Below are 21,286 nucleotides of genomic sequence, written 5' to 3'. Positions count from 1 at the left end.
CAGAGAGGTGCGCTCAGACCCGGAAAAGTGTGCCTAGCACTTCACCTACATCGATCGTGTAGCCACATTGTTGAATGGGGCGTTAAACTGCTTTGGTCCAGAAAAGAACCGTACACGATGAGGACGTACGTATGTCCTGTACATAGAATTCCCAGTGGACAGGGGCCACCCAGTCATCCCCACTGCTGGGCCAGCCCTATGGGTGTCCAGGGTCCTTCAGTGTCGCCCAGGCCGTGCCATCCTTGTGCGTCCAACTACCGTCGAGCACGGCGCACTCTATTTGTATTCCTGACCTTGGAAAGAGGAGAAGCGGTGGCATGGATAGCTTAATGGATGGGTTACGACGAATGTATGCATGGTGATCCAGATCCGGCGAACTAGAGTTGGCTGTTGGCTGTACGGCTTCCAGGTTGCATGTGAACTTCAGTGTGAGAGCACTTGACAATTTGGTTGGTGGCCGCCGCCCACTGCATTTTTCAGCCCGCTGTTGAGGCTCTGTGGGAAAGCCCTGGAACTTTTCCATCTAACCTGATGTTGCGGCTACCGTCTTCCAACCCTCTCTACACCATGCAATGCTGCTACCTGAGCTTCAGTAGCAAATGTCCGTGCCACCCCGCTGATGGGCTATGCGTGACAAGTGGTTGGCGGCGAATTTTGGTGATCTAGAACAATAGTTACCAGGCGACGACAGGTAAAAATAGAAGAGAAGTGATTTATTATGAGACCAGCTTGTACATGGTAGTTTTGAATGATCTGAACAGCGATGAAAAGTAACCCGGTGGCTACTGGAGCTCCGCATCTATGCCAAACATGGGAAGAATCCCCAATGAGAAAATGCCAGGTGAACTTGTCACATCTAAGACAAAGGAAAGAGCCGCAATATTCCTGCATGTCACCAACATGCCTCCACTGGTAGCCCAATCTTGTGTCCCAGACATCACCATGAAGATTGTGCTACCATGATTCAGCGGGAGGCCTAGGCTGCCGCACCCCAGAACCTCTCCAACCAAGCCCTAAATGACATGGGTTGTACCTGAACATCGTCGTTAAGATTGGGTGAATGGACGTGGTACCTTCCAAGGGCCGTCTGCAGGAGTCGCTGATAGTAGAAGTAGTAGTAGCCCCAATCCCCGTTCTGCCGGAGTTCTTCGACTTGGGCCTCGACCTCACGGTAATGGCGAGCAGTAAGGTTGAATGGAACTAGTGGGCAGGTCAGTACCTAAGGTATTCAAGCACGATAAAGAAGGAGGGGCAAATACGAACCCCCACGAACATCGGAGCATGTATGAACCAAGTCAGTAACAGTCATCGTTTCGCCCCTCATGCGGTATTCTCTCGGCCAGTTGCTGATGCCGAGATCGATGGCTGCCGTGACAAATTGGGCCACGTCGTATACCGATGTGAGCGTAACACGGACTGACCGGCCACTTGGGTTGTTGGGGATAATCTCAGCGTTGCAGCCTTGAATATCAACAAGGTAGTCACTTGGCCCCTGAACTCCCGATCCTGCCCCGATGTGATAGGTCTGCAAGCCTCCTGGGGCAAAGCGTTCCATGAAGATGCCACAGGAGAAAATAGTGTATCGCATGTGGAGCTGTTCCAGCATCTCAATGGCGGATTGTCCGCCACGGTCCAGCGGGTCGTCAGTTGGTCGGCGTGACATGTCGCCCTCGAATTCAGAAGGGACGAAACGACGAACCCGAGCACGACGAGCGGCATCAATGAGATTGAGCTGCTCGGCGCCCGAGATGGTCGAAATGATGATATCGGCTCCCAGAACGGCGTACCGAAGATTCTCGATATCTTGATAGTCCACAACGACAAGCTGACAACCAGGGCATTGTTCATCCACCTCGGGCCGGGGCTGCTGGTATGTTAGCTGAAAAGATCTGAAACACCACACACGACATTGGACTGACCTGAGTTGAAAGAATGAGAACAGAGTGGGTTTGACTAATGTACTGGGCGAGAATACGGGCAAAGCCGCCAGCTCCGGCGATGGCCACTCTCATAGCTGCGGGCTGTTGGCTAGATCTGTTCTTCATGGCTAGAGCACAAGGACGTCGTGGATGTAGACTCGATTGTAACCGGGTTGTGTTATGTTGCTTGATATGCAGGTGGGTATGTCGCTGATGCTGCTGGTGATGCAAAGACAGATCTTCTACCGGAAGGGCAGGACAGACTAAGAGTATATAACTTATCTGAAGACATGTAGCTACGAGTTCGGTCACCACTCAGTGACGATACCCAATGACTCAGCCTCAAATCCAGATATTGATGGTGTAATGGTCGCAGTTGTAAATTTTGACCCCATCACCAGTGGCTGCCAAAACAGAACACCCGAACGGATAGCCATAAAGAGGTACCCAGAGCAAGGCAACCAGGAAATACACTTTGCACTTCGTGAGTTGAGTGCGGCTTAGGTTCTTTGCATAACCCAGAAGCAAGCATGAGGCACCACAACCCCTTCCAGGGGGAGTAAGGAATTGGAGGTAGGCGGATATGGATTTGTAGTCTCGACTATTTGCTTCCGAGCCCCATGTAACCCACCATCTCGACATTACACCGTGGAGACATAGGTTCGGGACCATGAGAGGGTATACGCAAGGGGGTGAAAATAGCAAGCAGTTGATCACTGAGCAAGCTTACATATACGGATTGACACCACACCTTGTGTGGTATTGGAGGGCGATGAGAGGCAGGGTGATGTGGGAGGCAACGCTTGACTGGTAAATGAGAAAATACCTGAAATTTGGAAAGCTGGATACTAGCGTCCTCGTTTCTGATTCGATAGCTGGATCATAGTTAGTCGTTCCCAGTGGAACTGGTGCAGGCAGCTTCCAAAGAGATTTGGAAGTGTTGGGGGCCATGATGCGGAGAACAGAGTGATTTCAAGAAATGATAGTCTTGACTCCCATTGAGACGAGTACAATGAGATAAGCTTCGAAAAAAAATCCTAGACAGCCGAGCAAATCGTGTGTGAACAGCCAGGTCGATGGGAGGTCTTAAAATGGGTCGCCAGGAACCGTACAACGTAGCGAAACGGCAGCAAAGGGGCTTGTTCACGGCTAGGCGAGGCAGTCAGCATATGTTCACACGGCATCGGGCCTGCGGGAGAGATGAAGGGAAGGAATCGGCTCATCTGAATCGAGGACCAAAATGCGGTGCAAGAACCTGGCATTTGTAGACATCTCCGTAGCGAAACCAAGCCTAGGTCGGTGTAGAAGAAACCGGAGCTAGTAAAATCGATGATCAAGAGAGGTTCCAAATTGAATCGTGGTTCCTACGAGCATTTCGCTGCCTCCTTGCTCCAGAAAAGATACCTACTGCTTGAGTGGAAAGCGCAATCGAGAAGGGTGTCGGAGCACTTGACGTTGAAAAGTACCAAAAGACAAACCAGCTGGACCAATCAAATGAGCATTTCATGCCAAGCCCAGCTTTAATTGCCCAAAATGGCAGCAACGCGACGCACACTGCAAGGAAGACAGCGAACAACAACCTCCACCACAGCTTCAATCAAGAACCGAAGGCTTAAAGAATGCCGCTGCAGAATGTATCCTTTTTTAGAACACTGTACAGGTACCTACCCGCGGCAAAGACTGGAGATTGGCACTCACCAAAGGTTAGGCAGGCTTTGGGGGCCAATTTTCGCAGCCAGGACTGTTTCCCTTGTGGATAAAGCCTTGCCTCTGGGCCTTGTTCTGGGGCCTGAGGCACTACCTCGTACCTAGCCCAGCAAAGCTGCGTCTTCTATACGCATGACTAGCATCCAATGCGGTTGACAAATCGTCGTTGCCGGCCAAAAAACATACCTAACGGTCCGGTTTGTAATGTAAGCGGCGGAAATTCATGGCCAGTTAAAATGGACAATCTCAATATGGGATACCTCCCACGATGCGCAGAAGATACGGTCCGTGCTGCTTGGGAACGTGGGGGGGACGGACACCAAAAATATGGGGGTGCCCGGTGATGCTCCACTAAAACTTCACCGAAGTATCGTCTTTTCTGCCTCCAATGTAGTGAACAATATGCTTGGAAAGCTGACTGGATCAGGTTCTCACAAATCTCCAGCCTTCTCGATAGGCCGTTATGTATAGGCCAATGAAGATAAATAAACTTCCAACGATGCAGGTTACCCAAGTTGGAACTCTTGAACTTTGCGATGGTCTCTTTGTGACCTTCCTGACTGGTCCAGCTGAAAAGCATTGACACCAGGGTAACTCGTTCCTGGCTCAATTCCTCACCTGTTCTTTGGTGTGGAAAGAGTCCTCAGACACAATGGGAAAGCATAGGACCCTAGACTCGCTTGAAATGAAGCTGCCTCGCAAGGAGGCTGTTCATGGTCCTTGATGATTTTACTGCCTGAAATTTGAGCACACGACAAGCACACAATTTCGGGTGCTTTGCGGCAATGCAGCAACTTCACATGCGGGAAGAACTCTTGGCTCTTGGGTGTTCCCCAACTTGAAAGGTTTCCAGATCGGAGATCTCTATCTCGCGCCAGGCACAACATGTCTTTGGGAAAGCAACAAAAATAGCAACAATCACGAGGGTCTGCCAAATCAAAAATTTTAGGAAATGCCACCTGCATTCAACATCTCAAAAAAAAAAAAAAAAAAAAAAACTAAACTAGGTAATGTAGAGCCTTGCACTACCAACATCCGGTTCACTCTCCTAGGGTATCATCAACCGGTTCATGCTATTTCCGAATTCCATGCAATGAAAACGCCTGCTTCTCCCCAAATCATGATTTACTGCTTCGCCTCTGCCTGCTTAACAATGTCGTGTTCGGCTCCGCGTTGCTGAGTCTTGCCGGTGTCGTGCTGGCCCTGGTATTCAGCTTGCTTGACCCGGTCACCCGTCAGGCCGGCAATACCGCTGCCGAGGGTTCCAGCAGCACGATCGGCGGCACCGGAAACGTAGTCGTTGATTTGGCCCTTGGCTTCTTGCTCTTGACCTTGAAGGTTCTGCTCGCGGCCGGACTGCTTAAGGCTCTGCAGACACTGATTAGCACCCCTTCATAGTGACGAGCGAGACAACCTTTATTTTAGGAACATACCTCATTGCCGAGCACTCCTCCGACAAACTCCTTAGCAGCACCGGCAGTCTGGTTGTATGAACCGGCATTGCGATCGGGATGGTCCTTGGTCACGGCGCCGGACGAAGAAGCGGTGAAGCCGGGGAGTTTGGCTGTGGCATGCGAGGCATCGTACTCAGCCTGAGCCTTCTCCTTCTTGGCTTGTCCTTCGACCTGATCGCCGTTGCTGCCAATGATAGAACCGACGGCGTTCTGGACGGCTCCGGTAGCGGAGTCGACGTAGGACTTGAGAGTGGAAGTGTTATCGGTAGACATGTTGTTTGATATTTGCGATGGAGATAGTTGAAGTTGAGAGTGTTGTTTGTCTTCAAAGGTATTGATTGCTGTTCAAGGTGTTTGGTTGATGGAAAGAGAAGAGTTGTTGGTGAGAAAAAGCCTGTCTTATATTTTGCAGGCGTCAAGAACAAAGCCGGGCCCGAAGCTACTGGTAGCTTCACGTCATTGCCTTTCTCTGAGCAGTTCCTTCCGCCGTCCACGATGTTGTTCTTGGTGTTTCAGGTTGCGAGTGATGTCATAGGGGTCATGGGACGGGCGGTGACATCATAGCGCACACCCGCCTGTTCGTTAGCGCACCCGTAGACCCCTGCGCACCTACCAGCTTCAGCCCTATCAGATCTGTCTCGCGGCTCAGAAGCTCCTAAATCAGAAATGAGACTGTACTAATGCTCTCATCCTCCCATGGTTCCAATTGATTGCGCATGCATCCGCCGCATTCTCTCAGTTTGCCGTTGTTGCCAGCATATGAAATTATGTTGTAGGATAGGTACACGATTTTAGCCCAGCTTCAGGTCATTAGTGAAGCACTGGGTGTTGAGGAGCTGGCCATCTACAATTTATCTGACAATTCAGGTATCCACTACTTCGAGCAGTCTGGCTATACAATTACGAAAGTACTTTACCGATAGAAACCCCATGGTGTAAATCTGTCCTACCAATCGGCCCATAGATTTAACATGATGTCCAGCTCTCCACCATAAAGACCAAAAAAAGGCTGAATTTCACCTCACGCGCTGATCAACACGAACAGGCCTCCTGCCGGGAATATAATTTGATTTTTTCTTGAATTCGTACCCAGAGGAAAGTTGTTCATCTCGAAACCTCACAAATGGCTACCGTTCCCGAGCAGCGCCCCTCAGATCGACCCGACACGGCGGAACTAAGCAAATCACACATCGTAAAGAATATATGCCCAGTCCCTATTTCCGGTTCATCCCGGCCTCCCGGCAACCACACCGGCGTGAGAACACGACGCAAAATCACACCCAATCATCAATCTTCCTAAAAGCTGTCTATTCCCTATGTCCTGCATCTCCACACTCGCCCCGTAACAACCACCCAACAACACCCCGATCCCATAATCCTCAGGCTCACTTCTTCCCTGTGAAACCCAGTATACGGGCCCAGCTGAGGGTATGAGTGCAGTTCTCTCCGATGCATACTGTACGATAGCGGCGTGTACACAGTAACTGCACCTAGCCAAATCACTCCCAAGGCTGACCTGCATTTATACAATTCGTAGTGAGTTTTTCTGTGCAACCATCTCGCTCGGCACACCGGCAACCTACCCTGCATGCCTTCTTTGCCGTCCACGATAACTTTACAATTCTATACGCCAGCTCTATACATACAACGCCTGACCACTACGTGGATTAGCCACAAAGGACGTCCAGTCTGAGCCACACACGTTCCGCCCCCCGTAAAACAACAACACTACCACCACCCAAATGTTTCGCGATGAGCATTCAACATCATCAAGACCATGTCAACGCCACCCCACTCCCAGGCTATCCAGCAATCGCGACCAGTCGTGCTTCTAATTTGAACAAACTACGGGCGTCCGAGAGTGACTACAATCTAGAACCATCTCGACGGGGGCGAGAACACACGAAGAAGATAAGGTTGGATATTAAGCAGCCAACTTCCATTCCATATACGACGATACATGTTCATGTCGTCAAGTCTGTCATGTGAGAAATCTGGTCATTCGACGCCTTGGGTCAGCGATCAACTCTCAAAGGACCGAATAGCAGGGGGAGATCGCCCAGTCAAAACACAAGTCGCAGCAAAGGGGAACGCAGCAAAGTCAAGCTCAACTCGGGACTAGTAATAGGTAGTCATTTCATCGTGAGGGTGCTGTTAGCTCCCCGTGGTATCATTCTGCGCAGTAGGTAGATACACGTATTATACAGGTGTCGTGGTGGCTGCTGTTGCTTTTACACTCCCAGCCCGCCCAAATGAACAATTTTCAACGCAATAAAACAGCCGCTCCATGCTTAGTGCTGACTCCACTCAATCGTGTTGAGGTCGACACCCTCCTGGACAAGCTCCCACAGAGGACTCAGCTCGCGAAGGAAGCCCACACGCTCTGTCACCGCCTTCAGGACGTAATCGATCTCTTGCTCCGTGGTGAACCGGCCGATACCGAACCGGATACTGGAGTGCGCACTCTCGTCGCTGTTGCCCAGGGCTCGTAATACGTAGCTGGGCTCCAGCGATGCCGAGGTGCAGGCACTGCCCGAAGACAAGGCAATGTCCTTGAGCGCCATAAGCAGGGATTCACCCTCGACATAGGCGAACGAGACATTGACGCAGCCGGGATAAAAGTGGTTCGGGTCACCGTTCTGGCTCGTGTGTTCCATCGACAGGAGACCGTTGAGTAACCGGTCGGAAAGGAACTTGATTCTCTGCGAATCATACTGTTTTGCCTGTTAGCTCCACCCAAGCAAAATATTCGGTTGTGTCAAAAGAGAAAGAAGGGAAGGTTTCAATCAGAAAAGGCGCTGTCTCTCAACAGTACAGTCTTGTCACGGACTTCAGAAAGCCATGCATGTATGAGCAGATCATCAGGTGAAACCAGGGGATGTGTATGTGTAACGCGAACCATGGAAAAAGTTGAGACATACCTTCATTTCTTCCTTTGCGATGCGGCACGCCTCACCAAACCCAACAACAAGGGCGGGAGCCAGCGTGCCGCTACGAAGACCTCTCTCCTGGCCACCACCGCTGATGATGGGGTCAATTCTCACTCTCGGCCGCCGGCGGACATAGCAAGCTCCAATTCCCTTGGGGCCGTAGATCTTGTGGGAAGAGATGGACATCAGATCAATGTTCATCGCGTTGACATCCAGAGGAATCTTGCCCACTGCTTGAGCAGCATCTGTGTGGAAGAAGACCTTATTGGCCCGGCAAATCTTGCCAATCTCCTCGATGGGTTGAATGACACCGATCTCGTTGTTTACCGACATGATGCTGACAAGCATTGTGTCGGGGCGGATGGCGGCCTTCAGTTTGTCAAGGTTGATGAGACCGCTGGACTCGACGGGAAGATATGTCACCTCAAACCCTTCGTCTTGGAGATGCCTGCAGCTATCAAGCACACACTTGTGCTCGGTCTGACTGGTAATGATGTGCTTCTTCTTGCCGGACCTGCCGAAAAATCTGGCGACACCCTTGATGCTCATATTGTTGCTTTCCGTGGCTCCGCTGGTGAAAATGATTTCCTTGGGATCGGCCCCGATGAGGCTGGCAATATGTTGTCTCGCATCTTCGACCGCCTTCTCGCTCTCCCATCCGTACGCGTGCGTCCTGGAATGTGGGTTGCCATAAAAGCCTGTGTAGTAGGGCATCATGGCATCAAGCACGCGGGGATCCAGTGGAGTTGTGGCCTGCATATCCATATAGATGGGCCGTTGGCCTTCATCCATTATGGTCGCCGCCTTCAGGACATCTGCGAGCTCGGAGTTAGCATGCTAGAGCCGAGATATCGAGTCGTAATAGGAAAAGACCTACCAGCCATTGGGCTGACATGCTCGGTCGAGCCATTCTCGGAGGTGATGGTGAGCCCGGATTTCTCCAGCTCCTTCCTGTCGAGACGGATGGCGGTTTCGGTTTGGACCTGGGCGTTATCCCGCTTCGACTCGGTCACATAGCTCCTCTTCTTGCCAGCAGTGCGCTGGACAGGCGCAGATGCTACTCGTGATAGCTGCTGGAGGCCATGACGGGGTGCAGTAGTGAGGGCCGACTTGGATGCCAAGCGAGATGCCTGTCTGATGGCTGATGGTGCAATAGTTGCCATGGTACGAGAAAAAAAAAGTTGTGCGAGATGTAGGGGAAGAAAAGTTTCCTTCTCGGTGGGCGGGACGGAGCTCCGATTTTGCGCATTCTCCATGCCCCATGGATAACCCAAATGCTGGGCGGCAGTCTTTTCGATTGATAATCCTGTGGCCAATCAGCGAAGACCTTTCCCCACGCTTTGTTCGCTCTGTGGCTGTGGCACGGCGCTGCCCCGCATTCTGCCGGTCACGGTGGTGGCGCATGACGAAGCTGAGAACGTTTTCAGGAATGACGAAGGTCACAGAAGAACCGCATGCGGGGTGGGGCAGGTGTCTCTTAGCTGCGCTGCCGGTTCTGTCTGTCCCTTTGACACCTCTACTGCGTAACATAGTGCAGCTACCTATCTCGAACTGAAGGGCTCCAATAAACTATCTGATATCATTTTCTTTTGGGTATCACCACCGGGCCCACTAATACATAATCCTGACCGTAATCCCCGGCGGCATCCTTGGCTTGGCGAGAGGCCTGAAATCGGGTTTCGGTGCCGTTGCAGCGCCCACTTGGCCCGTCTTTCATTGGATTTCATCTGCCAAGGAGCTGGAGTGACGCCCGCTAAGCCCCCGGGCCATCGTCATCATCCGTCTCCCGAGAGCCATCATCAACTACAACCAACCTTTGTCGACACAGCCGCCAAGCTTACTCTTCCCATTCTCAACTCTCACAACGCCGGCGACGCTCCGTATTGCTTCTAGCAGCACTCTTAGCCCCGATCAGACCTTATCGAACGAGACAACAATTCAGCAGTGACTAAGAATGAGTTTCAGGGGTTTCCAGAAGGGCCTTATTCGAGTAGGTTCTGCCCCGCAGCATCCGTGTTTCCTCGAGGAGAGCTCTTGTGGCGATGAAGGAGGAGGGGGAGTATGATGCTGACTCTTGTGTTTCTGTGTTGCTTTAGGCCCCTCAGCAATTCAAGGCAAAGTTCAATGTCGGCGAGAACACCAAAGACCCCGTCTACATCGATGCCGAACGACGATTCCAGGAACTTGAGGCCGAGACCAAGAACCTCCACGATGAAAGCAAAAAGTACTTCGAGGCCATCAACGGCATGCTCAACCACCAGATCGAGTTTTCAAAAGCAATGACCGAGATCTACAAGCCCATTAGTGGCCGCATGTCGGATCCTGACTCGTTGATTGCGCAAGAGAACTTGGACGGCATCCGGGCGTGCGAGGAGTATGAGGCCGTTGTACGGGACTTGCAGGAGACTCTGGCCCCCGAGCTGGAGATGATTGACACGCGGGTTGTCAGACCGGCGCAGGAACTCATGGATGTGATCAAGGCCATTCGAAAAACAGCAACCAAGCGCGAGCACAAGAAGTTGGACTACGACCGACACCGCACCACCCTCAAGAAGCTCCAGGAAAAGAAGGAAAGGTCGGCCAAGGACGAGAAGGCCATGTGGAAGGCTGAGAATGACGTCGAGCAGTCGACACAGGAATTTAACTACTTCAACGATCTGCTCAAAGACGAGCTCCCCAAGCTCTTTGCGCTCGAGCGCGACTTCATCCAGCCTCTGTTCCAGTCTTTCTACTACATGCAGCTTAACATCTTTTACACTCTCCACGAACGCATGCAGCGTGTCGACATAGGATACTTCGACCTGACACTGGACGTCGAGGAGGCTTTCCTTGCGAAACGCGGCGACGTCCAAGAGCGAGCTGAGGCACTCTCTATTGTCAAGTTCAAGACGACTGGTCAAAGGCGGCCACCCAAGTATGGGCCTCCGCGACCAGCCATCGCGGCAAAGCCAGCAGCAGCGGGTTTGCTCACAGCAGGACCATCAGCTTCAGCCTCGACATCTGCGCCCTCGCCTTCGCCCTTCCCTTATGCGGCGACAAATGGTGAAGCCTCCGCAACCAAAGCGCCTGCAGTATCCTCTCTACGGCCAACATGGCGATCTCAGGAAAATGACGGTGGCGAACAACCACCCCCTCCATATTCTTCTGCTCCCGTCTCTCCTGCCATGATTTCGCCAGCGCAAAAAAGCCCAATGTCGCTGGCCGCCGCAGCCAAGTCGAAGCCCCCACCACCCAAGCCCAAGCCAAAGAATCTTGCCGGCGCCTCGGTGGCCAAGGTGGAAACGGTAACGGCACTCTACGATTATTCGGCGCAGGCTGAGGGCGATCTCAGTTTCCGGGCGGGCGACGTGATTGAGATTGTATCAAGAACCAATAATGAGAATGAATGGTGGACCGGCAAGGTTCATGGGAAGCAAGGGCAATTTCCTGGTACGTTTCTATGTTCATCCAAGGACCGACTTGAGCGTTCGCAGCTAACCCTATTGTGTCGTTAGGCAACTACGTCCAGCTGAATCCATAGGCATTTCAGAGCAAATTGAAGAAGATAAAGGCTGTTATACCCAGGGAGGAGTAGGCTGCATTGATTTTGTAATGAAGATGGAAGACCCTTTGGATGGGCGGAACCTCCGCGTATTGTACTACGCTAGAGCGTCAGCGGGCAGGCGGGATATCTCAGGTGGTGTAGACTGAGTTGATGGATGCATATCCAGGAGCTTTATATGGGTGTCTTGTTATTGTTGTTATATTGCTACATGTCGCAACGATTAGCTGTTGCTCAATACAAGGTACCATCTTGACTAATAGACTCCAATTGGAAAGGGGTTGGAAAAGTGGAGAACCTCTGCTGTAGGTCATGTCATGCCTTCAGTGCATTAGCTTTCAGTCTCCGTGTCAGTCTCATCTGAACATTTGGGATGAGGGATTTCATATTCGCGTAGTCTCATCTCAACACGGCTTTCTGATACGAGGTATATTAGCTGGAGGCGGTTCAACAACCTTAACAAATAGCAACATTGACCAGTCAAGATGGCCTCCGACACCGACCCCAGAACGAACCAGGCAGGCCTTCCCTCTGCCAACCCGACCTCTTCTTACTGGCTTCGTGAACCGAATACCCTGCTTTTGGGACGTCGATCAACACCAGATCTGCCAGAGGAAGCAGACATTGTGATTATCGGGAGTGGTATAACCGGTGTCTTTGCCGCGAGGTCTCTTCTGCAGGATTATTCCTGTAACAAGAAGGTTGTGATGCTCGAGGCCAGGGAGGCCTGTGGTGGTGCCACAGGAAGGGTGTGTGCCTGGACTGACTTATCTGATGAGTTTTACACGATAATTCTAACAGTTCCATCAGAATGGAGGCCACTGCCAGCCTCTCGTCTATGGCACCAACCCAGCCGTTGCTGCTTTTGAGTTGGAAACTTTTTCTTTTCTTGAAAGATTAGTAAGGGATGAAAAGATTGACTGTGACTGGTATATCCCTTCTCATATCTCTTACCAATTTTCCCCCTAAACTAACCTCATCACCACAGGATAACCCTCTCCGGCGGCGTCCACGCCTTCATGTCAACCCCCCTCTTCCAAACCGCTGTTGCTCAAATCGACTCCCTCACCAAAAGCCACCCCTTTCTCGCCTCCCAGCTAGAAGTAATCCTCCCAACCAACCCATCCAAATTAGTCCGCCTCAGAGCCCCCAACTGCCACGGCGCCATCATCCAAAAAACCGCCGCCTCCCTCTGGCCCTACAAACTAATCGCCCACATCCTCACCTCCCTCCTCCCCAACCCAAACTTCAACCTCCAAACCAACACCCCCGTCCTCTCCCTCTCCCCCTCCCCCTCCTCCCCCGGTAAACACCAAATCCTCACCCCCCGCGGCACCCTCACCACCCCAAAAGTCCTCCTAGCAACAAACGGGTACACCTCCCACCTCCTCCCCTCCTTCTCCGACCTCATCGTCCCCGTCCGCGGCCAGATAAGCGCCATCGTCCCCCCATCCCCAGTCCAAACCCTCACCCACTCCTACCTCTTCGCCGCCGACCCCGAGAAGGGCCAACACGCACCGAGAGACGACTACCTCGTTCAGAGACCAGTGTTGAACCCCGACTCAGGAGGCGAGATGATCTACGGTGGAGGTCGTCGGTTGGCACTGCGGCTCGGACTGGGACAATACAACGATGATGAGCTCGAGCTGAAAGTGGCTCACTATCTGAGGTCGAACCTCTCTCCTCCGCTGGACTTGGGTGGAAAAGACGAAGAGTTACCCGCAACATACGAGTGGACGGGCGTGATGGGCTACTCTCGTGACTCTAATGCCTGGGTGGGAGAGGTTCCCTCCCACAGGGGAATATGGGTGTGTGCTGGGTACACCGGGCATGGCATGCCATCTGCTGCTCTCTCTGCCAGAGCTGTGGCGGCCCAGATGCTGGGTTTGCCAGAATCAGGACAAGGACATGCAAGACTTCCCGAGGAATTCAAGATCACGGAAGAGAGGATCAACAGAGCGAGACAAGGAGCCAAATTAGAAGACTGTGGTGGCTGGGAGGGGGCTTATTTCTCGGGTCCGGCTGATGGCGAATGACAAGGTCATCGTGTTACACCCGTCACATAATCACCACTGCTGGCACAACCAAACTATCAATATTAAACTCTGTTGTACTGTATAACTCTCGGTCAAGCCGAATACCTAGCCAACCTCCCGAGTCACGTACTATCCATGTTTGATTCCTCTGCTGATGTAGCTGGATAAGTCAAACCGAAACGAAAAAGAAAAAGCAAATTGCGCCATCAGGACATAAAGTCCATAACCATTCAATGGATAACATGATTTCCTGAAGCTCCCCCGGTAAAGCTACCTCTGATTCTCCAAAGCAAACGGTAAAATAACTCATTCCTCGTCTATAGAACACCGGGTTCATGCTGAAAAAGAAGGATCGTAGTTATGTCTGTTTGCTGAGCTGAGATGATCGAAGTCAATATAATAAGATGGGGAACGGAAACGAAGGTTGCTAACTGTTGAAAAGAATTGTCCTGAGCGAGCGAGCTTTCGAAATGACAAGAATCGTATTCCGGAGCAAATGGGCATATCCCTCTTTTCGTCCTCGTGTGCTTTATATGACCAATGTTTGTGTTTGCTTTTCATTATTCGTGTCCGGAAGTGTTTGTTCCTTTATCTCCGTGGCTCCAGAGGACTCTGCTACCCTCTTCACGCTCATTTTGAATTGCTCCTTGAGAGCTGCTTCTTTTGACCTCCTCTTTTCCTCGGCTGCATGTGCTTCCAACGCTCCAGCTGCTGCTTTGGCCTGCCCAGCTACAGTCTTCCAGTCAGCAGTCTGCGCCTGTTGCTGGTATTGACGAACCACACGGTGTGCTTGACGCATTTTGCACTTCATGTGATAGCCAGGCTCATTGGCCTTTCGCCACTCCAGATACGATTCATATGCCTGCTGCTTCACAGGGTCATGGTCGCGTGGTTTCTGGGTGACGGGAAATACCGGTCGTGGTCCCTTGCCATCCTAGGCCAAAGGAGGCGGTGGACCGGCAACAAGAGTTGGACCGTATAGAGTAGGTGCTTGGAAGCTAGTTGCATTCGGCACGGCGGGCATAGGGGCTCTTTGCCCAGGAGGAATCGGGATAGGCTGAGAAAATCTTGGTCTGGGAGCTGGGGGAGGCCGCAATGGAGGAAGCGTGCTAAATACGGGGTTGGGACTTGGCATCTGGCTGGGAATAGGAGCAATTCCGGAAGGCGGGAAGGTTCCAAAGTTGCTGGGCGGAGGAACGAAGGGTGGTGGGACCAACTGCTGCGTAACTGGATCAACAATGGGAAGAGGTGCCATTGCTATTGGTGCTACTGGTGGTTGGCAGGCCATCTCTGGGATAGGCTGTCCCGGTTCAGCCACCCACACTGGCCCTGCTGGAGGACCACTTGTCTGCCATGGACTACCTTGAAGACAATCGTTTGCCACAAATGGCACTGTCTGGGCCATGAAACCGGGATCTTCCAGTACACCAGGAAAGATATTGTTGAGTAAAGGCCGTGTCCGTCTTTTTGGAGTCCAGGGAGGGGCAGGATAAGCTGCGGGCGCGGGCTTGAAATCGCTCTTCACCCCTGACTTGAGGTCACCTTTGGTTACCGACTTGAATTCGGCAGCTGTGGGATTCAACTTGGTTGAGGTGGTTGAACATGATGTTGAATCTTCTTTGCGCTTCTGAACCGTAGGACCAGAATGCTCGACCGCCTTGGGCCTTGTTGGTTCTTGTGTGCCCTGTTTCATGAAATGGAATGTTGAATAGCCAGAATCGTGTGATTTTTGTGCCCATTTACCCTTCCCAAACAGCAAGGTAGAATCCCTTCCGAAAAAGGTACCTTCGCTCGCGCCCCTTTCCGAGTTGTCGGCCGTCTCCTCGCGCTCTTCGTCTTTGATCTTTGCGGCGATAATTGCAGGATCCACCACCTGAGCATGGCTCTTCGACGTCTCAGCATGATCAGGTGCTGTCGGCGGCTGGGAAGCTTCTCTTGTCTCTGTGGTCAAGTGTAGGCGGCTGAGTAGTGTCTGAAAGCGGTGACCTTCCGCAGGTGTTCGATGATGTGCCCCTAAAGGCATCTCTTTCTGAAGGCCAGAGGTTTCAGAACCGGTTGAGATTCCAGAGTCATGGCTGCTCCAATGCCCCGATGACCTACGGTTTTGGCGTTGAACTTCCTTGCTTGCCGCGCCGACCTTTGGAGGCTTCCCACTCGGTTGGGACAAGAAGTCATCCAGATCTTTCAGAACGCTCTCTTCGTGAAGCTCGGACTTCATACGGCGTAAGCGGGCCTTGGGCTTGAGGAGCTTGAGAGTTGCCAGGATCTCGCCGTGTTCCCTATTCATAAAGCAAGCAGCGTCTGGCTCTTGGATGTCAACAGGGGTAACATCCAGAGAGTACTTGTTGGGCAGTTTGATGATGTCGCCGTTGATGCTCACGTTCATTGGCTTGATGGCCTTAAGCCGTACCATCGTGGTGTCTTGGAGGTTCGGTTGGCACGCCTTGAGGATTGAGGACGGTATGCCTGACGACTCGCTGGTTCTCGTTTCCTCCCGCCTGAAATCGCACCCAGGAGCCGATGAAATGACCTCCCAAGCAATGCCGCTTGTAGGGTCCCTAGCATACTGGTACTGAGCCCTTGATCCAGTATTCATAGGCTTCATCCCCAGCACGAAGGGCGAGTAAAAGCCATCATTCTGGTCGGATGGATGTCTGCTATTCTCGTCTGAAATCTGCTGACGATTATCGCCGAGGCCGGAATCCGGCGCCATCTTTCTCCAGTCGGCTGAAGCCATCGCCTGGGCCTTCTCATCTGAAGGAATAAGATCGAGCGAACTTGTCTTGAGCCGAAGACCAGGAGATCTCAGCCGACTTGGCCTAGTGATGGCCTGGGAGCCATGAGGCTGGATTTTGCTTGAGTGGCGTGGAAGAAGCATGTTGATGTTGGGAAGTCCGATCGGAGGACCAAGATTAGAATCGAGAGGAATGAGTAACGGCAGTAGACTGTTTCAATCCTTGGTTAGCTGACGTTGTTGCAGATATCCCCAGATGGACTCAATCCTCGGATCATCTCTCAATATCCTCGCCAAAAGAGAATCAACCCCCAGTGAATCATCAACTGAAAGGCCTGATTCATTGGAGAATTGGGAACACCAAGTATGAGAAGACTTACAGAGTATGGTCAACCAGAAGATGGCCAGCCAGTTGAACGTTTCAGAAGCCTCACACCAAGTTGTACTGAGGCGAGATCGTTGAAGTTGTTCCAAGCTAGATGGTTGACGAACTTGCCAGGAAGCTTGCTAGTTGAGGAGAGACAAAGAAATTGTTTCTGCTTGTGGTCAGGTTGAAAAGACAGTTGCCTAGGAAGGGAGACGAGGGGTTTTCCCAGCCGCCAGGAAATTGGTTCTGTGTTGACAGCAAGATGTGACCAAAATGGCGAGAGCTATCCTGCCCTTGGCCCTGGAAACCAAGCTGATGATGTCGTCGATTGTAAAATTGAGCCAATGATAGCAGTTTGAAGAGTAGTCTTGGTTTGAAATGCCTCCCTCCAATGCAAAGCTCTTCAGTCTTCTCTTTAGACAACTTGCAGCCAATTTTACGCAGCCCAGGCACCCAGGTATCAGACGGGAATATTACGTGCCGAGAGACCAGTCCAAAACACAATAGAGACGGCAAAGATGATGGGGGAGGTAAGGTATCGAGCCTCTTTATATTGGCAATTGTAGTGCTCGGTCGTCCAAGATGATTCATGCAGTTGTGATTTGATTTCGATCGCTCGCTCGCTCCCAAAAAAACGCTCAGGTGGTGTTCACAAGGTGGAACAAGGCAAGGCCAGATTGATGAAGGATGCCGGTAAAGACAATATGTCACAATGTACCCAAAAAAGAAGAGAGGAGGCCGGGAGTGGGCAAGTTGGCTATGTAGGGCTGGAAATCCCAACTTCGCTCTGTGATGAATTGGTGTAAGAGAGGAGAGGAGAGAAGGTTTTGGGAACACCAGAGCATCACTTTGCTGAGTCTGTCACATACCAAAGAAGGAGCTTCTCTGCGCTTGCCTACCCAGGAGGCGGGTCTCGGGGGGTATTTGACGCCGGTACAGCTGATCTTGGAAATGGCCTTCCTGTTCATGCTCCCCAGTGACTTGGGAGCCACTTCCATTTCCAGTTCAAAGGAAATGCCCACGGCCCGGTGAGTACCTGCAAGCGCATGCCGGGTTCAACGACCATTTGAGACCCCATCGATGCAAGCTTGAGATCTCATGTCATTGGCATGCGAGTAATGCGTGTGTGTCAGTTCATTGTGTATATACCAAGTCATTCATATCTCTTTTGTGGACATTGTCCTTTCATCACTGTTTTGAAATTTGTTCAAGATGAAAGACCAAGCTATCAAGGAGAAGTGTTGAATATAGAAATGGCTATCGAAGTAGTTTGTGCTGAGAAAAGTTACCAGGCAGAGAGGCCTCTTTTCCACAAACTTTGCAAAAGGTGTGGTGGTGAAGCGGAAGTTATTCCAATTCCAAGCGGAATCATATGTGTAAGTTCCCCTTGTGACACACAGTAATAAAGACTGTCATTTGAAGCTCACTGGGAAGATGGGCCACGAACAGTACTTCACAAGAGAAATGAATGTGTACCTAAGAAATCAAGCTTCAAATCGCTTCTGAGTCCTTGTGAACAGCATCGTGGCAAGAAAGCCCTATATAATCTGGTCATCCGGTGTCTCATGTATTTCCATGTCAAGATTTAGAAAAGAGTTGAAGCCGAAGTAAATAAATACTTACCGAACATGGTCCCGCTACGGCAAAGGGGGTGGATACCCCCGCACTAAACCTCCGCTCTGTCCCGCCGTCACCCGCTGCGGAACCGGCAATGTGGGGATGACATCAGTTCCCGTTGCCGGGCCCTTGTCCACATTGTCTGAATCATTGTTGATCTTTCTCTTTTCCTCTCAAAGGTGAGTTCACATGAAGGTAACCTCCATTCTCAGGCCTTGTCTCAGACCTCGATTAGGCAACTCCCGTTGTTGTAAGTGCTACCTGCCGTCTCTCATCACAAGATGAGAATGACTCGAGCTTCATATGTTTATAAAAGTACTGACTCTTAGGTAAACAAGATATCCCCTATCCCAAATATCAAACTCGCAAAATGCGTCTCCCCTACATCGCCGACCCACCCCCAACGGCCACCCCCGAGGAGGCTGAGATCGTCCAGCGCATCCAGACCCGCCGCCACCCCCGTCCCCTTCAACCCCTGGATCTCACCCTCCTTCATTCACCCCCGGTTGCTGACGGCTGGAACTCCTTCCTCGGCGCGGTCCGCACCAAGACCACCATCCCTCAGGACCTTCGTGAGATTGCCATCTCCCGCGTTGCCGTTGTCAACCGGGCCTGGTATGAGTGGGCTCACCATGCTCCCCTTGCCGAGCAGGGTGGTGTGAGCAAGGAGGGCATGAACGCCATCAAGACTGAGCAGCCTCTCGTTTTGGGTGAGACCCAGAAGCATGCCGAGCTTACGGACAAGCAGTGGGCTGTTACTTGCTATACGGATGAGATGACAAGAAACGTTCAGGTGAGGGATGAGACCTTTGCCAAGATGAGGGAGATCTTCAGCGACAAGGAGATGGTTGAGATCACTGCTACTGTAAGCTTTGTTTTTTACCTGAGAAACAACAATGCAACAAAACAGCTAACAACATAACAGGTTGCATGCTACAACTGTGTCAGTCGGTTCTTGGTTGCTCTTGATGGTAGGTTTTCGCTCCATTTTCCAGCTGGGTGGTGGTTATGCTGACAAAAACAAAACAGTTGGCGAAAGAAACGGAACAGGTCCCGATGCTGCTCACTAGAAGGACGATACAGTTTTGTATAAGTGTGATTGTACAATTACATCTCAAGAGACCTGTATACATCTAAAGCCACCAATGGTATGGTGATTATACAAGTACTGAGAGTTCAAAGTGAAGACAGATCAACCAGATTGCCGAACCTATATGATGCCCGCATGACATAACGGAACATGTGCTTTGTTGCTCGAACAACCGGAAAAAGGGACTAAAAAGGGTATCTTGTCAAAGTACACCAGACAAACAACTGCCAAACCAATCCTGCCAGCACCCATCAACATCGCTATAGATCTATTCCACCATTCTTCCATTTTTGAATGAAGCTGGCTGATGCGAACGCCGAATGCTAGAATGTCATAAAGGTCGTAATGATCATAATCGTCAAGACGTCGTATGTATTCATAACAGTTCGTCAACAAACCGCTCGAGACATGGCAAGCTCGATGCTCGCGTGCCTCTCTCTCAATACCGGGCTTCTCTGAAGCTCTTGCATTACACCTGCCCACCCCGTTCGATGCGGCACCTCTATTGCTTCTGGATGGCCCATCGAATGTACCGTTAGCCTCCTCAAAGGTGGCTTGGACTTGATGGGCGAATCTGTAAGCGCGCGTAGCGGTGGTGGTAAGGGTGGTGGCTCAGGTGTCATAGGTGGGCTTGCCGGCGGCAGTGGCCTCTGTGACGGCTCTCGTCTGGTGTTCGCATTGATAACCATTCCATTCGTCCTGCTCGCCATTGCCGCCGTGTCACTTGCCATACTGGAGATAATCCCCATGTGCACGACCAGAAACCGCATCCTCAACAGATCCATCCGGCGCACTTTATCCTCCAACTCTTGTCGGTGACTAGCCCATAGTAATCTCGCGCCGGTCCGTAGTTGGGCTGCCCTCTTCTCGCCCTCCCTTTCTTCCATCAACGCATTAAGCGCCTCTCTCAGCACATCCCCTGCTTTCTGAATGTCGCGCAACAACTTCCCCAGCCGCAGCTTATCGTCCAACCGCTTCACTTTGGCGATATCATGGTCGTAGGACTCGTTCTCGGCGATAGAGCTATCGATGGCATCCAGAAAAGCAGACACCTCGCTGGGCGCATCAATGTAGGCTCTTGCATAGCAGGTTGCAAACTGCGATAGGATGGCCAGCGAGAGGACGAGGGTAGTAAGGACCAGCATGAGGATCCACTGTTGGGCATAGCTGTCCCCGCCGAGGCCCGCTGATGTGTTGTCAACCGCTGTCATTTTGCCAGTAGTGGTGCGTGTGCCTGGATTACTGCGCTGGTTCCTTAATTTCTCAGGGCATGGTAGGCGAACGATATGACATTGTGGGCGTCTTTCGAACCATCGGAAGCCAGGAAGAAAGATGGCTCGACTTTTTTCATTCGTTGGTGTGTGATTGCAAAGACAGTGGCTGCTGGAACGTCACTTGATTATCCCCCGCTCACCACCACCGAACGACCCGAACTCTGGACCAGGCACATGTTTCCTGCTTTGTGGCTGTGAGAGGTGGTGACCTCACCGCCCGCACCGACAGGGGTGCGAGCCGCCGAGCGTCATCACATTCTGCCGCTTGAGAACCCCGCGATGCTGTTGGCGGTTCCTCGGTTGATGCTTCATATTCGCAGTCCTCGCTGATGATGATAAATGTCCTCTGATCTTTGAAAGGATGGGAGTTCGAGGTGTGGTGGATCAGGTCGTGCTGAAGTTTATCAAGAGAGAGTGCTTCACATCGGAAAGGCTTGCCGACTCAAGAGGACAAACAATCGTAGGTCTTGGATGCCTTCCGAAGCCACTAAGCGTATGTGGACAAGGTCTGGAGAAGTTTTGGTAAAGACAAAAGAAGAAGAGAGAGATAAACGGTCTTTAAACATTAGACACCAAGTCTTCCCCTTGCATCGGGCATAGCCCATTCCACAGCATTA

The 21,286-nt window shown here is 51.6% G+C and overlaps 8 protein-coding genes across 8 annotated transcripts; 3 read left to right on the top strand and 5 right to left on the bottom strand.

Moving 5' to 3' along the window:
• Positions 1-692: 692 nt before the first annotated feature.
• QC762_200450 (uncharacterized protein) lies at positions 693-3,226 on the bottom strand. The gene is made up of 3 exons (XM_062886928.1): positions 1,920-3,226; positions 1,264-1,867; positions 693-1,200 (listed from the first exon to the last, which is right to left on the bottom strand). The coding sequence occupies exons 1-3, from the start codon at positions 2,043-2,045 to the stop codon at positions 977-979; spliced, it is 954 nt and encodes a 317-aa protein (XP_062746687.1). The 5' UTR covers positions 2,046-3,226; the 3' UTR covers positions 693-976.
• A 1,458-nt stretch (positions 3,227-4,684) lies between these two features.
• Positions 4,685-5,651, bottom strand: QC762_200440 (uncharacterized protein). The gene is made up of 2 exons (XM_062886927.1): positions 5,060-5,651; positions 4,685-4,994 (listed from the first exon to the last, which is right to left on the bottom strand). The coding sequence occupies exons 1-2, from the start codon at positions 5,351-5,353 to the stop codon at positions 4,752-4,754; spliced, it is 537 nt and encodes a 178-aa protein (XP_062746686.1). The 5' UTR covers positions 5,354-5,651; the 3' UTR covers positions 4,685-4,751.
• Positions 5,652-7,191: 1,540 nt separating this feature from the next.
• On the bottom strand, positions 7,192-9,433 carry NFS1 (cysteine desulfurase). The gene is made up of 3 exons (XM_062886926.1): positions 8,888-9,433; positions 8,002-8,825; positions 7,192-7,794 (listed from the first exon to the last, which is right to left on the bottom strand). The coding sequence occupies exons 1-3, from the start codon at positions 9,264-9,266 to the stop codon at positions 7,372-7,374; spliced, it is 1,626 nt and encodes a 541-aa protein (XP_062746685.1). The 5' UTR covers positions 9,267-9,433; the 3' UTR covers positions 7,192-7,371.
• A 219-nt stretch (positions 9,434-9,652) lies between these two features.
• Positions 9,653-11,530, top strand: hob1 (BAR adaptor protein Hob1; the record flags this gene model as incomplete). The annotated part of the gene is made up of 3 exons (XM_062886925.1): positions 9,653-10,000; positions 10,107-11,439; positions 11,505-11,530. The coding sequence occupies exons 1-3, from the start codon at positions 9,965-9,967 to the stop codon at positions 11,528-11,530; spliced, it is 1,395 nt and encodes a 464-aa protein (XP_062746684.1). The 5' UTR covers positions 9,653-9,964.
• Positions 11,531-12,036: 506 nt separating this feature from the next.
• On the top strand, positions 12,037-14,115 carry QC762_200410 (uncharacterized protein; the record flags this gene model as incomplete). Its single annotated transcript, XM_062886924.1, has 3 exons — positions 12,037-12,300; positions 12,362-12,480; positions 12,540-14,115. The coding sequence occupies 3 exons, from the start codon at positions 12,037-12,039 to the stop codon at positions 13,585-13,587; spliced, it is 1,431 nt and encodes a 476-aa protein (XP_062746683.1). The 3' UTR covers positions 13,588-14,115.
• QC762_200400 (uncharacterized protein) lies at positions 13,608-17,483 on the bottom strand. Its single transcript, XM_062886923.1, has 2 exons — positions 14,816-17,483; positions 13,608-14,521 (listed from the first exon to the last, which is right to left on the bottom strand). The coding sequence occupies exons 1-2, from the start codon at positions 16,463-16,465 to the stop codon at positions 14,117-14,119; spliced, it is 2,055 nt and encodes a 684-aa protein (XP_062746682.1). The 5' UTR covers positions 16,466-17,483; the 3' UTR covers positions 13,608-14,116.
• An 817-nt stretch (positions 17,484-18,300) lies between these two features.
• On the top strand, positions 18,301-19,531 carry QC762_200390 (uncharacterized protein). The gene is made up of 4 exons (XM_062886922.1): positions 18,301-18,555; positions 18,644-19,170; positions 19,231-19,276; positions 19,335-19,531. Exons 1-4 carry the CDS (start codon positions 18,495-18,497, stop codon positions 19,373-19,375), a joined length of 675 nt encoding a protein of 224 aa, XP_062746681.1. The 5' UTR covers positions 18,301-18,494; the 3' UTR covers positions 19,376-19,531.
• A 253-nt stretch (positions 19,532-19,784) lies between these two features.
• Positions 19,785-20,606, bottom strand: QC762_200370 (uncharacterized protein; the record flags this gene model as incomplete). Its single annotated transcript, XM_062886921.1, has 1 exon — positions 19,785-20,606. The coding sequence occupies one exon, from the start codon at positions 20,604-20,606 to the stop codon at positions 19,785-19,787; it is 822 nt and encodes a 273-aa protein (XP_062746680.1).
• Between the last annotated feature and the right edge of the window lie 680 nt (positions 20,607-21,286).

Source organism: Podospora pseudocomata, assembly GCF_035222375.1.
Source record: "Podospora pseudocomata strain CBS 415.72m chromosome 2 map unlocalized CBS415.72m_2, whole genome shotgun sequence".
In the NCBI taxonomy this organism is placed as follows: Eukaryota; Fungi; Ascomycota; class Sordariomycetes; order Sordariales; family Podosporaceae; genus Podospora; species Podospora pseudocomata.
This window is presented reverse-complemented; position numbering and strand designations above follow the sequence as displayed.

Excerpts from the sequence above, each read along its gene's own strand:
- NFS1 (XM_062886926.1), bottom strand. The coding sequence starts at position 9,266 with ATGGAGAATGCGCAAAATCGGAGCTCCGTCCCGCCCACCGAGAAGGAA. Across the intron at positions 8,826-8,887 it reads GCATGTCAGCCCAATGGCTG|ATGTCCTGAAGGCGGCGACC; the intron begins GTAGGTCTTTTC and ends CCGAGCTCGCAG. Across the intron at positions 7,795-8,001 it reads TCGCAAAGGAAGAAATGAAG|TATGATTCGCAGAGAATCAA; the intron begins GTATGTCTCAAC and ends CAGGCAAAACAG.
- QC762_200440 (XM_062886927.1), bottom strand. The coding sequence starts at position 5,353 with ATGTCTACCGATAACACTTCCACTCTCAAGTCCTACGTCGACTCCGCT. Across the intron at positions 4,995-5,059 it reads GAGGAGTGCTCGGCAATGAG|AGCCTTAAGCAGTCCGGCCG; the intron begins GTATGTTCCTAA and ends CAGTGTCTGCAG.
- QC762_200390 (XM_062886922.1), top strand. The coding sequence starts at position 18,495 with ATGAAGGTAACCTCCATTCTCAGGCCTTGTCTCAGACCTCGATTAGGC. Across the intron at positions 19,171-19,230 it reads TGGTTGAGATCACTGCTACT|GTTGCATGCTACAACTGTGT; the intron begins GTAAGCTTTGTT and ends ACAACATAACAG. Across the intron at positions 19,277-19,334 it reads GTTCTTGGTTGCTCTTGATG|TTGGCGAAAGAAACGGAACA; the intron begins GTAGGTTTTCGC and ends AAAACAAAACAG.
- QC762_200400 (XM_062886923.1), bottom strand. The coding sequence starts at position 16,465 with ATGCTTCTTCCACGCCACTCAAGCAAAATCCAGCCTCATGGCTCCCAG. Across the intron at positions 14,522-14,815 it reads CTCTTCCCATTGTTGATCCA|GATGGCAAGGGACCACGACC; the intron begins GTTACGCAGCAG and ends CCTTTGGCCTAG.
- QC762_200450 (XM_062886928.1), bottom strand. The coding sequence starts at position 2,045 with ATGAAGAACAGATCTAGCCAACAGCCCGCAGCTATGAGAGTGGCCATC. Across the intron at positions 1,868-1,919 it reads TTCTCATTCTTTCAACTCAG|CAGCCCCGGCCCGAGGTGGA; the intron begins GTCAGTCCAATG and ends CTAACATACCAG. Across the intron at positions 1,201-1,263 it reads ATGCTCCGATGTTCGTGGGG|TTCCATTCAACCTTACTGCT; the intron begins GTTCGTATTTGC and ends CCTGCCCACTAG.